Genomic DNA, 16,662 nt, shown 5'->3' with positions numbered 1-16,662 from the left:
AACTGCACTTCATTATACTGACAGAAGAAGGTGCTCTTGAACTAGAAACCCTGTCCACAAAATGCTTAGAAATTGGGGGGCGAGGGGGGAGAATCAATCCAACTCCGAAGGAAGGAAGGAAGGAAAGAAGAGACAGGCATAGGGGAAATACCTATTAATGCAGAAGAATTTAAAAAATCAAAGGAGACTACTTTATACATCTCTATGCAGGTAAGTTTATAAAACTAAATGAAATAGAGGATTCCTTAGAAAAAACACTTTACTGTAGTTGACCCCAATAGAGACAAATGCTTAAAAAGACCAATTTCTACAGAAGAAAGTTAAAAATCAATAAAACTATCAAGAGAACTACCATACGACCCAGCAATCCCACTACTGGGCATATACCCAGAGAAAAACATAATTCAAAAAGAGTCATGTACCACAATGTTCACTGCAGCACTATTTACAATAGCCAGGACATGGAAGCAACCTACGTGTCCATCGACAGATGAATGGATAAAGAAGATGTGGTACATATATACAATGGAATATTACTCAGCCATAAAAAGAAACAAAACTGAGTTATTTGTGTCATGCTAACACATATATATGGAATCTGAAAAAAAAAAAAAGGTTCTGAAGAACCTAGGGGCAGGACAGGAATAAAGATGCGGAAGTAGAGAATGGACTTGAGGACACGGGGAGGGGGAAGGGTAAACGGGGACGAAGTGAGAGAGTGGCATGGACATATATACACTACCAAATGTAAAATAGATAGCTAGTGGGAAGCAGCCACATAGCACAGGGAGATCAGCTTGGTGCTTTGTGACCACCTAGAGGGGTGGGAGGGAGATGCAAGAGGGAGGAGATATGGGGATATACGTATATGTATAGCTGATTCACTTTGTTATAAAGCAGAAACTAATACACCATTGTAAAGCAATTATACTCCAATAAAGATGTTAAAAAAATAAAGATAAAAAAGAAAACTTTCAAGGAACTACTCCAATGATGTCACTAGGTTCAGATAGTTTCACAAAAGAATTTCAAACATTTGGGGTTAAGTAAATGATCAAATTACATACAACAGAAAGCAGTAAGTGGTAGGAAAAAGGTAGCTGGGGAAGGAGACTAGGGAAAGAAGAGAAATAAAGGTGCAGAGTTTACAATTACAATATCTAAAAACGGAGGCACAGAAGGCCTCACTGAGATGAACATTTGAGCAAAGACTTGAAGAGGGAGCAAGCCATGTGCATAGCCTTGATTACAAACCAGATGAGGACAGTAGGCTAAGGGAAAATTACAAGCCAATCTCAGTCATGAAAATGGACACAAAAAGCTGAACAACCCAAACACAGCAATGTGCTTAAAAAGTTAGTACATCGTGATCAACTTGGGTTTGTCACAGGAATGTAGATTTGGTTTCACATTAGGAGATGATATACATTTTCTTCACTACATTAACAAATTAAAGAGAAAAGATCGTTTCAGTAGATACAGAAAAGAATTTAATAAAACGCAACACTTATTCATGATTTTAAAAAACAAAATAAAACAAGCAAACAAAAAACTCTTCGCAAACTAAAAATAGAAGCTAAGCTTTCAAAAAGGGCAACTACCAAAATCACACACATGGTATATGTTACCGAACCAGGTTTGTCTTGCCTGAGGCCCAGCAAGATGAAACACTGAGATGCCGAGGTTTGCAGCCAAGAGGGTATTTATTCAGAAGACAGCCAAGCGAGGAGACAGGAAAACCAATCCCAGCTCTGCCTCCTAAGGCAAGGGGCTCGGGGGTATTTATGGGATAAAGAATAAAGAAGCAGGGCGGTCCAAGGCATGGGGAGTGTGGGGAAACGTGATTGGAAAAAGGTGTGGTAACTGACATTCTGAGCAGGTGTAACTAGGCAACAGGCCTCTGCATGTTCTGAGGGTAGAGTTTTTAGCCCTTTGATGTCAAAAGGTCACCAAGAAGACACTCTGGAATGCCCAGCTGAAGGGTGGGTGGTCCAATCCAGATTTACCCAGCTCAGCTCAAACTATAGCAGCTGGAAAACAACTTGGGCAAACACCTTATTGTCTAGGCTAAGTGCAGCTTGGAGGTCAGGCAAATCTTAAAACGACCTTGATTAGTGACGGCAGGTGAAATGGATTTAACCCACGGTTTCAGTATCATCGCTGTTAACAGAAACTTTAGAAACATGCCCTTTAAAATTAGGAAGAATGTCTAGTATCCATGCTTTTATTCGTCTTCGTACTAAAAATCCTAATCAGTGCAGGCAGAAAATGAAAAAAAGCCTACGAACTATAAAGAAACGAGAATGTCACTATTCACAGATGATATTATTATAAGATCCCAGGCTCTACAGACAAATTATTGGAAGTAATAAAAGTGTTTAGCAAGTTGCTGGAGAGAAGAATAAGACCCAGGTCCCTGCTTCCGGGCGCATCCTCACAGCACACTTTACGGAGAAGGCCTCCTCACTGCTGACTCACCCCGATCCAGCAGAGTTCTTCCACCGAGGTGGAGGCCGCCGTCAGCCGCCTGATCAACCCGCACCTCGGGCCTCGTCCCCTTACCTCTCTCTGAGCCTCTACTTCGAAGGCGTTGAGGTGGCTCTGAAGGGCGTGGGCCGCTTCTTCCGGGAGTTGGCTGTGGAGAAGCGCAAGGGGGCCCAGCTTCTCTCTTGAAGATGCGGAAGCAGTGGGGCGGCCGCGCCCCGCTCCAGGACGGGCAGGAGCTGTCCCGGGAGGAGTGGGGCGCCATGGAGGCCGCCACGGCCCTGGAGAGGAGCCTGGGCCGGACGCTCTTAGATCTGCAGGCCCCGGGTTCTGAGAGCGCAGGCGCCCAGCTCTGCGAGTTGCTGGAGAGCCGCTTCCTGCAGGAGGAGCTCATCAAGAAGCTCCTCAAGAAGATGGGCGTGCACCTGACCGACCTGCGCAGTCTGGCCGGGCCCCCAGGCCGAACTGGGCGAGTATCTCTTCGAAAGGCTCTCCTGTCCGCGCGACTAGGAGCCTCCAGAGCCCGGCGGCCTTTGCGAGACCCCCCTGCCTTCCCCCGCCTCGAGATCTCTGCCCGAGCCCCTTCCTCCAGCCAGGAGGCAACTTTTTAACCACCCTGAAACCTTCACCCAAGCCGTGGCACCACATGGAAACAAAAAAGGTTCTTTTTGCAGAGGAAAAATAAGCTAGGCTATAAGAAGAAAACATAAGTATCTGAATAGCATGAATGATTTGTAGTCTAATTCTCTAGATTGTCTAAAGAAATGGTTCCTAATTTATGTGTATCACCTGGGTACGCTGAGTACAGTGTATCTGATAAACTATGTTTTCTCTGGCAAGAAGAATAAACGCACCTATTCAGAAAATGTTGCATAGAATTTTTTAAGGGTTTCAGGACTTCTCCGGAGTCATTCTGGGTACTGGATTCAACTCTGTTGTTCCAAAATGTATCTTTGGTTTTGTTGAGCAAAGCAAAGAGCTGAGTACCTTGACCATATCATATTGTGTTCCCCCCATCAACCCCCAAACTCATGATAAAATTGCTGTTCCTGATTTTCAAGTTGATGTGATGTTATCTGCCTGTATTGAAGAAAGAGCCCTGTGCATTCATCTTTGTGTCTCCCATTAGGTTGCTACTGCGAACACTGATTATTAATTACATCATACACTGACCTCTTTATGAAGCCTCTCAAGAGAAATTTCTTTCTGGTCTTAATATTAGGAATAACAGTGCTTCGCTTGGGTAACTGGCTTGTTTTTGCTTTACGAACACTGTAAATGATGTAACTAAGTTTCCTTTTCTGACTGCCTGCTAAAAACTTAGAGCCAAATTTGCGGTCCACCTAGAGTAAACGAGTAGGATTATATAAGCATTTTGCATACGCTTCATTCCTGGTTCTTCTATTACTAATTCCTTGGTGTATTTTATGGAGTCTTTTAAGCCACCTTAAACCCTTTCTGGAACAATGTTGTGTATAAACAGATAAATAAACTTTTAAAATGTGGATTTAAAAAGAAATAAGACCCATATCAGAAATCAATTGGATATTTATATACCAATTAGAACAAAATTATATAACAATTTGAACAAAATAGAGACAAAATATAAGTTATTTATAAATAAATCTAATAAAAGTGCAAACTCTACACAGAGAAAAAAGTTTAACTTTATTGAATTATATTAAAGAAGTTCTAAATAAATGGAAAATATGCTACATTCAAGAATCGGAAGACTCAGTTCTCTCCAGATTGATGTATAGATTTATTGCCATTCCAATTAAAATCCAGTAGGTTGTTTTGTTTTGTTTTGTTTTCCTGGAACTTGGAAAACTGATTCTAAAATTTACTAGAAAAGCAAAAGTTCAAGAATACACAGGATACTCCTGAAGAAAAAATACGATGTGGCTTGCCCTCTTAGATGCCAAACCTTTAATAAAGCTGGAATGATGAAAACTGACTTTGGCACAGGAATAGGCAAACTGACCAGTGGAACAGGCTGGGGAAGCAGACTCAAGAACATACAGAAACATGACAGATGACGTAGCTGTTAAAGGGAAAGCATGCACTATTCAATCAACTGGTTTCCACAGTGAGGGGCGGGGCGGGAAGTAATTGGACCCTACCTGTCACCAGGCACAAAAATAAATTCTAGATGAACAAAGGCTTAAAAATGAAAAATAAAACCTTAAAACTTTTGTATTTTTATGACTTCAGGATAAAAATAAATTCCTTTAAAAAGATACAGAAAGCAGTCATAAATATTAACACTGCCCCCATATATAAAGAGCTACAAGTCAATAAGAAACACATAACCCAATTGAAAAATGAGCAAGAAACCCAAATAGATATTTTAAGGAAAAGGAAATGCAAATGGCCAATAAGCATAACAAGAGCTTAATCTTATGAGTGACTGGAGAAATACAAAAGCAGACCCTAAAGAAATATCATTTTACACCCACTAGAATGGCAAAATTAAGAAATCTGACTATACCAAGTGATGATGAGTGCATTGAACAATGGGAACTCACTGTTGGTGGGAGTATAAATTTGAAACCAATTTGGCTTTACATCATCTAGCCTATGACCGAGCAACTTCACACCCAGATACTCTGTAAAAACTTTAGCATATATGCAGGAGATTAGAATATTCATAGTATCATTGTTTATATAGGCTGTAATCTGAAAATAACCCACATGTCCACAGACAAGAAAATAAATGAATAAATGGTGGAATAGAGGCACAATGGGATATTTTGCAGCAGTGAAAATGAAAGAACTATGGCTACGTGTAATCATCTAGATTCTCTTAGTGACGTAATGTTAAGTTTAAAAAGCGAGTGACACAGCCATAAAAAGGAACGAAATTGAGTCATTTGTTGAGACGTGGATGGATCTAGAGACTGTCATACAGAGTGAAGTAAGTCAGAAAGAGAAAAACAAATATCGTATATTAACGCATGTATGTGGAACCTAGAAAAATGGTACAGATGAACCGGGTTGCAGGGCAGAAGTTGAGACACAGATGTAGAGAACAAACGTATGGACAGCAAGGGGGGAAAACTGCGGTGGGGTGGGGATGGTGGTGTGCTGAATTGGGCGATTGGGATTGACATGTATAAAGTGATGTGTATAAAATTGATGTCTGATTAAAAAAAAAAAAAAAGAATGGTTTAAAAAAAAAAAAGCGAGTGACAGAGTACTACACAGAATATGGTACAACTTTCTATACTACCCAAACACAAACAGAACTAAGCAGAGTTGTCTCAGGGCACATACACGCGGTAACAAAACTTAGAAAATGGGAGGGTCCAATGATTAACACAAAATTCAAGATAATTAAAAAAGAAAAAAAATCTCTGAGTAGGGAATGGGGGGGATGGGAGGGAAAGGACTCCCTGAGGAGATGCAATAGGCTCTGGTAAAACTGTACTTCACAAATTAAGTTGTGTGTTCTTTATATTCTGTTGCAACTTTATTATTAAAATATTGTGAAAATTTTAAACTTAAGTTACAAAAAGAAACTGGAAAGTGCCTCGCTTCAGGTGTACTAGCCATAGATCGCCGCCCGCAAGGTGCTCTGGGTCAGCGCTCTCGCTGGGCATGCCGTCCGAGGGAGCGGAGCCCCGGGGCCGCTGCACGCATGCGCCCTCCTGCCAGCCAATCAGAGACGCTCCCGGGCGAGGCGAGGTCGGCTTTTCTGCCGCGCTAATTCTGACTTGCTTCGGAGGAGTGTCGAGGCTGTGAAGAGGTCAAGTCTGAGGCGTTGGGGCAGGTGAGGCGGGAGCGGCGGGGACGCCTGTACGGAGACACATAACTGTGGTCGTCGACCATTGGGGTGTTTTTCAGGTGTGAGGAGGGGAGCGTTTGTCCCGCGCGGGAATCTGAGCCAGGGGTTATTCTTGACCTGTGAGGTAAATCTTAGCCGCTGGCTCTCCCTGGGGCCTCTGACAGGAATTTGCAGGCAGTACCGCTCCCTGCGGGCAGGGCCGTGAGTGGGCGGAAAGGCGCCGGCTGGGCTGCCTCGGGACTGGACGCGACGCCGGGCGGATGGACAGGTTGACAGCAGGCGAGGAGGGTGGGCCCTCGTCAGCGCGCCCACGCCCCGCAGAAACCATTTAGATGAAGCCAGGGCTCCCCTTCACTGGTCCTCGAGGCCTGGGGTCGTGGAAATCTTGACGTCATTTTCTGTGGCCCAGGGCGCAGAACGTTTTATGTTGTATTTCTGTTGCTGGCAACTTCTTTGGGGCGGGCTCTGATCGATCCTGTCAGTAATTACGATGTGCACATTGTGACTGAAATCAGCAGGATCTAGATTTGCCCCGATTTAGCCAGAACCTGGCCGGGCTAGGATTCCGCCGCCCTCCCCGTCCTCAGAGGCGAACTCTCCATCACAGCACCGCCGGCGTCAGGGGCGGCGCAGTCATTATCTTCTCCTGTTAACTTTTGGTCCAACAGAATAGATGAAGAGACTCCTCAAGTGGTATTCAACTAAAATCATCTTTATTTGATATCGCTCATTTTGAAATTTGCCAGTTTATTTAAATGGTGTCTTTGGATTCAGCAGGTTTGATCTTTTTTTTTTTTTTAAATCAGAAAACATCGAGACATGGTGCCCTCTGGAAGAAAACATACCGGGAAATCTGGGAAGACATCCATGGAAGATCAGGTTATAAGAGGCTATGACTTTGAGAAAGCAGATAAAAAACATCTGAGTGGTTCAGAGGAGGATGTCACTGAAGGTACCGTATAGCTAATGGTGTTGGGCAGTGACCATGTCCTGCATTTATTTTCATGTACTTCGTGTTTCTTATTCGGACTCAGTGAAGCTTCTATAGCATCTTTCGCCTGATGTCTGATAAACAGTACATAGATTATTATGACATTAACACAGGAAGACTTGCAAAATTGTTCCCATAAAATGGTCTTGGATCCTGATTTAATTCCATCTAACCTGCAGAGAAAGTAGTGCATTTATATGTCTGCTTTAAAAACTTGTCTTGGCACAAAGCCTCAAAAAACCTCAAAATTAAGATATTACTCCGTTTAAAAATTACCAAAATAGCATACTTAATTTCAACTCTTTTTCTTTTTTTACTGTCAATTCAGGGAAGACTCCAGTACTTGATAAACATGGGAAAAAGAGGACTTCTGCAGGAATAGTTGAAGACATGGGGTAATATGCTCAATTTTCACCTGTTAGACTTCAAGAAAAGTCTATTTGGTTGTCCAACGAGTATTGTATGTAAAATACTGGGCATGTGATATTTCTTCCAAAACAAGAATGATATTTTTATGGATCCTTAATTAAAAGTTGTTTGATGTAATTTTTTTCACAGGGGTGAAGTACAGAATATGCTGGAAAGATTTGGAGGTATGTTTTAGGAGATATTTGTATTCAAACCATATAATTTGTATAATAGTAAATAATAATCAGTGGACTATAAGACTGTTATTTAATGCTTTGTTCTCATATGTAAGATTTTGCACAAGTATATGTGGTTCGGCTTCATAGATTTCCTTACTAACCTTTTCCAGTTGTTGATGTGAAAAGAGATGGTGCTAACGATGGTGAGTTAAGAATGGTCCTGTTACTTTATAGATGTGTGAGCTTAATGGACTATGAAATTTTAGAGCAAAAATGGATGGGAAAAGTGTCTATCCCTCTTTGTTTGGACTTTCACGGACTAAGTGATACAAACATATGCACATATCTGTGTATGTGTCAGTTTTTCATTTTCTCAATTTAGTTATTTTCTATGGCATTCCTGTGTTCTTTTCTTTAGGAAGGGCAATGTAAATTGAAGCCTTTAAAATAACTCTTCATTTTTATTTTTACATTATTAAACTATGTAGCTGAGAATTAAAGACCACCTTGCTAGTAAGAGATCAGATAAAAAGTTCATAAACTTTAAATTGTATGTCAAATATCAGTTACATTAACCGTGTTAGGGGATAGTATTCTTATAAAAGAGTCAATATTTGGGGGCTTCCCTGGTGGCGCAGTGGTTAGGAATCCGCCTGCCAATGCAGGGGACACGGGTTCGTGCCCCGGTCCGGGAAGATCCCACATGCCGCGGAGCGGCTAGGCCCGTGAGCCACAACTACTGAGCTGGCGCGTCTGGAGCCTGTGCTCCACAACGGGAGAGGCCGTGACAGTGAGAGGCCCGCGCACCGCGATGAAGAGTGGCCCCCGCTTGCCGCAACTGGAGAAAGCCCTCGCACAGAAACGAAGACCCAACACAGCCAAAAATAAATAAATAAATTTATAAAAAAAAAAAAAAAAAAGAGTCAATATTTGGCTCCTCTCTAGCATTATTCATATAATCAAGTCTTTTTTGAAAGCTTTGCCCTATTTGGTAGTAACAAAATGCTTGTTTTATAATCTGTCTTATAAATTTATTATTATAGATGGATATTGGAAATACAAAATATTTATGTAATAGTGTAGGTCACCTCATCATGATTACTGAAAAATAACTATTGATGGTAGATCCATATGCACGTGCCTAGCAAAGAATTACCTGAAGTATTAAAAAGTTTATGAAATGCAGTACTTAATAATATTATTGGTAAAAATGTTCTATAAAAAAGTATTTAAAAGGGTTCTTGAATTTATTTAGATATTTACTTAAAATAAGATTTTGCTATGCTTGGTTGGTCTTTGTCTCTTTTAGTAAAAAATATATTTTAAAGTATCACTGACTATATTTTAAAAAATTATTTTAACTATTTTTATTCTTTTTAGACTCAAAATAGTTTTGTTTCATATAATGAGTTCTAAATTTAGCCTTTATTAGTGTTTTCTTATGAAGAAATTAAAGTCTGTCCTTGAGACCCTTTTTTCCAGTTATTAGCTCTTTTTAATCACCTCTAAATTAAAAAATTATCTCTAGTTAGGAAAATCAGAATTGGGATACCAATAACTAAAAGTTTTCTCAGAAAAAAAAAGCAAGGAAATGATCTTGCTTTTTGATATTATGTGTATTTTTAAAGATCTTTTCAAAACTCTTGAACCAGCTTTATCCATGTTTATTTGAATATGTGGGAACAAAGTAACTTTCTTCCACATTAAATTTAATGAGTATTTATTTTCAATATAGCTGATATTAACAAGGCTCTTCTTGCCAAGAGAAAAAGACTAGAAATGTATACCAAGGCTTCTCTCAAAACCAGTAACCAGAAAATTGAAAATGTTTGGAAAACCCAACAAGAGCAAAGGTAAGGCTGTTGGTTTTTTCACTGCCACAACATTTGCATCATTTCTTAGTATTCATTGGTGCAAATTATGAGAAGTACTATCATCTTCTACTTATTGGGATCTCTAGTAAAAAAGTATATTTGGCTTGATTTTCCTTTAAGTCCTTTAGTCCTATAACTTCATTCCTTCACAGACTTGAGATATATTTCCTAGAAATCAATAAAGATGTCCTTTTTCCCCTTTTAAATAATGTTTGAGGTTTTTTTTTAACAATAAAGGTAATTTATATTCATTCTAAAAATACACTAGCTGAATAAAAAGTAAATGTCATATAAACCATTAGTCTTAATGATAGTTAACTGTTTAACAGTGTAGAAAAAGATCAACCTTATGTATTATAAATAATTTGTATATTTTAGCTGAATTAACTATTCTTTTGTACAAAATCATTATACCAAAATGGGGAAAAATTAAGTGAAATATTTCTATTTGGAAATCTTATATGATAAATATAATAACTTCAGTGAATCTATTTATCATATCACAACCTATATTCAGTAGGAGAAAATGAAAAATAAATTGCTTGGAGATAAAATGGACTTTTCTGGAAAATGTATATGTACAATAAAACTCCCTTAGTTTTCAAGAGCTTAAAGCACATGAGAGGGATTTTCTGTTAGTTGGTTAGGAAAATAAATACTTCTGAATCATCATAAATCATAACTTTACTTCTTGGCTTCACATCTGAAAATTTGATATTATTTTCTCTTTTATTATAGTATAATTATGTCAAATCAGTTTTGTTTTGAAAGGTTTTCCATATTGATGTGAAATATGACAATATTCATTACGCTTTACAGGCAGAAGCTTAACCAAGAATATTCTCAGCAGTTTCTGACTTTGTTCCAGCAGTGGGATATAGATGTGAAGAAAGCTGAGGAACAAGAAGAAAAACTAGCTGTTAGTATTATGCTTAGCTTTATAGCTTTATAATTAATCTACTATAACCAAGTGTCAAGTAGGAAGGGGGAGGCCGGCCTTGCAGTACACCCATGGACCTTAGCCAGGTTCCATTGCCCACTGCTGGCTATGAGTTTGGTTCTGCTGAATGCAGAAGTACAGGCACATACCATACTCATAAAAGCTGTTGGTCTTTGCTTCCTAACACATTGTTAATATCAAGTTTGCTGTTATTAATACTATGCAGAGGTTACAGTTTTTGGTAATGACAAAATCTAGGGTATGCGTATGTAAGTGGCTGGCTAAAGTAGGGTGAACAACAAAAATCATTGGTGGAAAACAGGCCAAGAAACTGAAAGACCAGCAATATGGTAAGGATCATCTGTGTTGACATTGAAAGCACCAAGAATTAGGACATGTTTTGAGTATTGTTGAGATTTCCTACTCAATGAGTGGTAGGGTTATTATATTATTGTTGTATATAAGTGGTGAACACAAATTATCTAAACTCAGTCATAGTAAATGTTAAAATCTTAAAAATATTGATTTAAAAACTATTCCTTTTAAGTGTAATGTAGAATTAATTTTTGCTAAATTTTACCCGAATTGTTTTATATAATTTTTTCTTTTACATTTGTAGAATATGTTTCGACAGCAACAAAAAGTTTTTCAACAGTCTAGAATTGTTCAGAGCCAGAGACTGAAAACAATTAAACAATTATATGAGCAGTTCATAAAGGTTTGTTATATTTGGTAACATAATACATTCTTATAAAATATAATTCATGTGTGTAAGTAGAAGATAATTTTTTTCTCAGTTTAAGGGGAAAACATTTCGCTTATACATTTTAAATTCTTAACAGTTTTCCATTTTGAATGCATTGTGTTCGATTTAATTTAAGTGCTAAATACGATAACTAAGTGTTACCACTTGGTGTAGGAACTTTAGTACTATATTTGACTCCTCCATCTCTCTTATTCTTCACATCCACTGCTACTGCCCTAGTTCAGAACCTCATCATTCTTTCCTTATACTATGAAAACTCTTAGCTGATTTCTCTGTTTTCCAACCCATCCTTCATGGGTCTGCCTTATTATCTTTCTATAACATTACCTTTTCCTTCCTGAACAACTGTCAGTAGCTTCTCATTCTAAATTCTTAGGCATTCAAGATTCACCCCCCAATAATATGATCCTTTTTTTTAATGCTCCAATTACTACATTCATCCATTACTTCCACCCCTCCACGTAACGGCTTTCTCTGAACTCACTCACTTTGCACTTTCATGCTTTTGTTTATGCTCTTGCCCTAGAATACTTTTAACCCTTTTTCCTAACCTTCCTTTCAGTCTTACTCTTTTGCCAACTAAATTGGAATTAAATCCCCATTTTCTACTACATAGCTACAGGAAGTTGTGCTTCTATTCCTTTTATAAAATTTTGTGTTATTTTTGTTTCTTCCAGTGAGAAGGTACACTATTGTACCTCCTTTAATAATATTTGATTTATGTCTGACATTTTCTATTCCTTTAGTGGATATTTTGGTTTTCATGTATTAGAATATTTTTGAGATAAATAATGTGCATTGTTGAATATTAAAAAGTTCCTACTTTTGAAAATTAATTGTATAAGTTTTGAACCTGAGATGAAAAGTGGTGGTTTGTAACTGAACTAGCCTTTTGTGTTTTAGAGTATGGAGGACTTGGAGAAGAATCACGATTATCTACTTACTGGTGCACAAAATGAACTTAGAAAAGAAATGTCTATGTTGCAAAAAAAAATTATGATGGAAACGGTAAGTTATTATATTTAAAATTGAAAAAATAAGGATTATTGTAAGCATTGAAATATTTTATTTGCTGAAATATGTATAACACTTATCTAAAAATTAAACAAATGTTTAATATCTCCTTTCATGTGACAGCAGCAGCAAGAGATGGCAAGTGTTCGAAAGTCTCTTCAATCCATGTTATTCTGATGACTCTTTGAAGGAAGAACTTGAACCTAAGTAATATGATACAATTATAACATTAGCTAAGAGGCATGTAAGTTTTTAGAGTGGTTGAAAATTCTGGTTTAAAATATTACATCATAAAAAAAAAAAAAAAAAAATATTACATCATATTAATCATTAGCTTAAGTGCAAGACCCTTCTTCTTCTTCATCTCCAAATAAAATAATGAAGTTATGCAAGTAGCAGCAATTCCTAAATTATAATGTGCCACCGTGCTTTCAGCTCTTTAATACTAATAGTGATTTTTTTTCTGTCTAACATTTGTCAATTAACTCTTAGCAATAAATATGATTTAATTTCAAGTTTTCGCTTCAGTGCATTTGTATCACTTCCAAAAGGTAGAAAGCACAGGTATAGATGCTTAATTAATTTTGTTCTTCTTTAAGGGAAAAAAACACAAAATCTGTTTTATACGTACACCCTTTCATGCATATTCATTAAGTTACACTACCAATTCTAATGAAAATAAGATTTCAAAAGAAAATACATTCTATTGACTTACAAAATCTATTAAACACAACTTAAGTTTCCATTCTGGAATAAATTAAACTGCTAAAAACCATTAACACAACCGAACAAGATATATAAATAATCCATTTTAAGACATGGATTTGTGAATGTCATTTCCACAACGACATCAAAATGCCATTTAATTCGACTCAGTCCACAATTAAATGACACATGCCCTTAGTAATGATTAAGAGCATATCATTAACATACCTAATTACTTACGGTTTAAGTACTTCACGTCTGTCTTTAACTATAAATTACACAGACTGTCTTGTTTTTCAGTTTTAATATTCAGTAAATATATGGATGTTTTTACATTCATTTCCAAACTTGAACAGTTAATTCCTATACCCTGTATTTTAAAATGTGCATTTTTTTAAACATAGAGAAACTCTTGATTTAATAAATATTAAATTGTTTCAGCATTTGTTTGAAATATTTGAGTTAAACTTACTATTTTTTGCTGAAACTCCTTTCATTGAATCATTCAAAAACAAAAAATATGCCCAATAGACGGAGAAAGGAGTGACTTTGTCCTGTTTTTCCATATTTTAAATTCTAATTTTTGCTGCATAACCCACACATCTCAGTTTTAGGTTTTCCAAGTTTTAAAAAATGAATCCATACTGATCCTCTTTTTCTAACTATGCTAACTTATATAGGAAGAAATTAGTCCTCCACCGTTAACAAATATCTGACATTAAGGGGACAGTTTACTTCCTAAATTTTTGCGTTTTGTAAAGCCTTTTAAGCCAAAGTACATGCTGGAATGTAAATTTTAAGTATTATAAAATTTAATATAAATTTTAAGTACTATTCAAATTAAGAAGGTTCTTATTGAATTTACCAGTTGTTTCAGAGGCAAAATAAGTACTCCAGAGTATTTTCTGTGTACTTAATTCACATAAGTATATATTTTTTCCTTTTTTAAAAAAATATTTATTTATTTATTTGTCTGCACCAGGTCTTAGTTGTGGCATGTGGGATCTAGTTCCCTGACCAGGGATCGAACCCGGGCCCCCTACATTGGGAGCATGTAGTTGTAGCCACTAGACCACCAGGGAAGTCCCTATTTTTTCCTTTTAAGGAATATCAACTTCCACTCTTTTTTCAATATGCCTTTTTCTTGCATATTAAGATATAGTACATGTTCATTACTCCTTTTTAAAAAACAATTATTTCACCATATGGCTTATGGTCTACAGAACTGTTGGATAAAATTACAAACAGGTAAGATGGGAGTCCGAAGATTTGGATCACCAAAGACCCATGTGATAGTTCTATTATTCATAATGAGCAAGGTAAACACTTTTAAGTGAGAGTGGAAAGATGAGAATCAGTACATAATGTAGTTAGTGGTTGAATAACAGATACTTATTTTATCCCCATTTTACCTCAAATGAGTAAAAGTGTACTTGAAGTAGCTTTAGCTGATATTCTAAAGGGAAGATATTTTTGCTATGTTTTCATAAATTACTAATTTTCTTACATGTCAGTTGTGCTTTAGCTACTGTTTTGTTTTTCACAAAGGGAAATGTTTAATGTCTACTTTTTTTGTGACAATGAAATTTAAACTCAGAATATCAAGGAACAAGTTGCCCTCACTGTAAAGATTCATTTGTTTTTCTGAACTGGTAAGATAATTCCTCTTACTAACTACAACTTACAGAAGTTGGTATACTAAAGCAAGTATTTCCTTTTATACAATAGTAATTAACATACCTTTTTGAAAATGGCTAATAAAAAATACCTATAACATCATGTGACTCAATAATTACACTATTACAATTCATGCACTTATGCAATATTATGAACGCACTTGTCAACTTTTAGCGAAGTAAGCATCACCCTCAAGATGGCTAAAATCCTTTAAGTCCTGAATTTTTATGTAATCCTTTGGCAGAGAAAACCCCAATTGTCTGATAAGGATTTCTGAGACAAAGAGATTGCTCTTTAGAACTACAGTGGTTCAATTTCTTATACTCAGAAAATTGAAATTTCTTTCTTTGGTTTTGTTTCTAATTAATTTATAGATTGTATTACTCTGATAATACCTTGATAAAAAATGTTGATACACAACGAGGGCTTTGCCACTGAAACAGACATAATGGAATCTACAGGACTTAATGTTTATATTAAAATATAACCTTATTTGATAGTATACTAGCCTCCTGAAAAAGGAGATTTCCTTCACTCATAGGTTCCCCTAACTGCTTCTCCTCTTTTCCTTGGGCTATTAGTCAATATGCTTGTGAACCTGTTCAGGTGCTTGATGACATGAAGTCTTGAAGATACTTAGATGAAGGTGTCTTGAAATTTGCAGGCACAAAGCACTAAAGTACCTCATCATATCAAATGAAGAAATGACCTTTAGAAGCAAAAAAGAAAATATAAAATGGATTATGGTCTATCTTTTCTAAAGCAGCAGCTATTTTTCTGTCCCCTCGCCCCCTAAACTCAAACCTTAACCAAAAATTCTTCACCGAAAATATTACATTTTATAGTTCATATTTGGACCTCACTGTAGTCCTCTGGAATATGCAGGGTATTTCACAGTTACAGAAACTGAGGCTCAGAGTGGTAAAAGGTATAGACTAAATTACAAAAGCTGGAAAACAACAGAACTCAAGTCTTCTGACTCCATATCCTTTCAATTTTCTACTGTGCAACAAAGCCTCAAATTTTCTACTAGAAGGGGCTATCAGTCATTATAATGAAATCACTCCATCATATACTTTTCTTTTTCCTTATTCCTTTGAGAGTAGTTGTAAGAAAGTAAAGGCCTGGAAGAGACATCATAGTTGAGGGAAGGCACATACAAAATTGTGTTCTTTACAAAATTAAGCAGGGAGGCACACTATTTAAGAACTTTCCCAGAGGCTGGGGGCAAATGCTTCCTTTTAGAAAAAGGAGCCTCACAGCTCTGCCGGTGGAGGGAATTCTCACCACTGAGGGGAAACATCTCCTTATCATTTACTTGAAAAACTCCGTCTGACTCTTTTCTCTCTGAAGCAAGAGCCTTTTCCCTAAGGATGCCAAAGGGCACAATATGTTTATTTTGGTCCACATAGTGTTTTTCTGTTTGTTTTTAATTGTGGTCCACAAAGTGTTTTAAAGAAAAATTGAATTCGACTTTCTCACCATAATCTCCACCACTGACGTAAAACCAGGCCAACTCACTCATTACAAATTAAGTGCTCAAATTTTTAACACCTGCTATTTTAATTCTGTTAATTCCATTTGGTAATACTTACGTTCACTAAAAGAAACCCTACATTGAATTTTCAGATATTTTGAAAAATCACCACCTATTTCTTACATTTAGATTGTTTTGGAGCCCTAATAATATTTATAGTGGATAGCAAATTAAAGGAAATTATTCTGATTTTCAAACATTTTTTAGAATATTGCCTGAGAAACTTTCAAGGACTAAGATTTACATCTCACCACTATTTGAAGAATGGAAGACTTCTGAATGGATATTAAGTTATTAACT

At 36.8% G+C, this 16,662-nt stretch overlaps 2 protein-coding genes and 1 pseudogene across 4 annotated transcripts in view; 2 read left to right on the top strand and 1 right to left on the bottom strand.

Annotated features, from left to right (window-relative positions):
• The first annotated feature begins 204 nt into the window (after positions 1-204).
• Positions 205-2,994, top strand: LOC118902805 (annotated as a pseudogene).
• A 2,939-nt stretch (positions 2,995-5,933) lies between these two features.
• The window catches only part of CHPT1 (choline phosphotransferase 1), a 42,786-nt gene continuing 32,057 nt past the window's right edge, over positions 5,934-16,662 (bottom strand). The window contains exons 8-9 of one of the 3 annotated variants that reach the window (XM_036866004.1): positions 15,424-15,534; positions 5,934-7,124 (exon numbers count right to left, since the gene is read on the bottom strand). In XM_036866004.1, coding sequence (XP_036721899.1) covers positions 7,074-7,124; positions 15,424-15,534 — 162 coding nt within the window. In that variant the 3' untranslated portion in view covers positions 5,934-7,073. Of the gene's footprint in view, positions 7,125-12,472; positions 12,647-15,334; positions 15,535-16,662 lie in introns of those variants that run through there. The other 2 variants (XR_005021511.1, XM_036866005.1) reach the window with 2 other exon arrangements.
• SYCP3 (synaptonemal complex protein 3) lies at positions 7,080-12,620 on the top strand. Its single transcript, XM_036866006.1, has 8 exons — positions 7,080-7,223; positions 7,591-7,657; positions 7,821-7,855; positions 9,585-9,702; positions 10,543-10,642; positions 11,283-11,381; positions 12,333-12,437; positions 12,567-12,620. The coding sequence occupies exons 1-8, from the start codon at positions 7,091-7,093 to the stop codon at positions 12,618-12,620; spliced, it is 711 nt and encodes a 236-aa protein (XP_036721901.1). The 5' UTR covers positions 7,080-7,090.

Source organism: Balaenoptera musculus, chromosome 10 (assembly GCF_009873245.2).
Source record: "Balaenoptera musculus isolate JJ_BM4_2016_0621 chromosome 10, mBalMus1.pri.v3, whole genome shotgun sequence".
Lineage (NCBI taxonomy): Eukaryota > Metazoa > Chordata > Mammalia > Artiodactyla > Balaenopteridae > Balaenoptera > Balaenoptera musculus.
The sequence above is the reverse complement of the archived record's forward strand: the minus strand, read 5'-3'. Positions and strand labels throughout refer to the sequence as shown.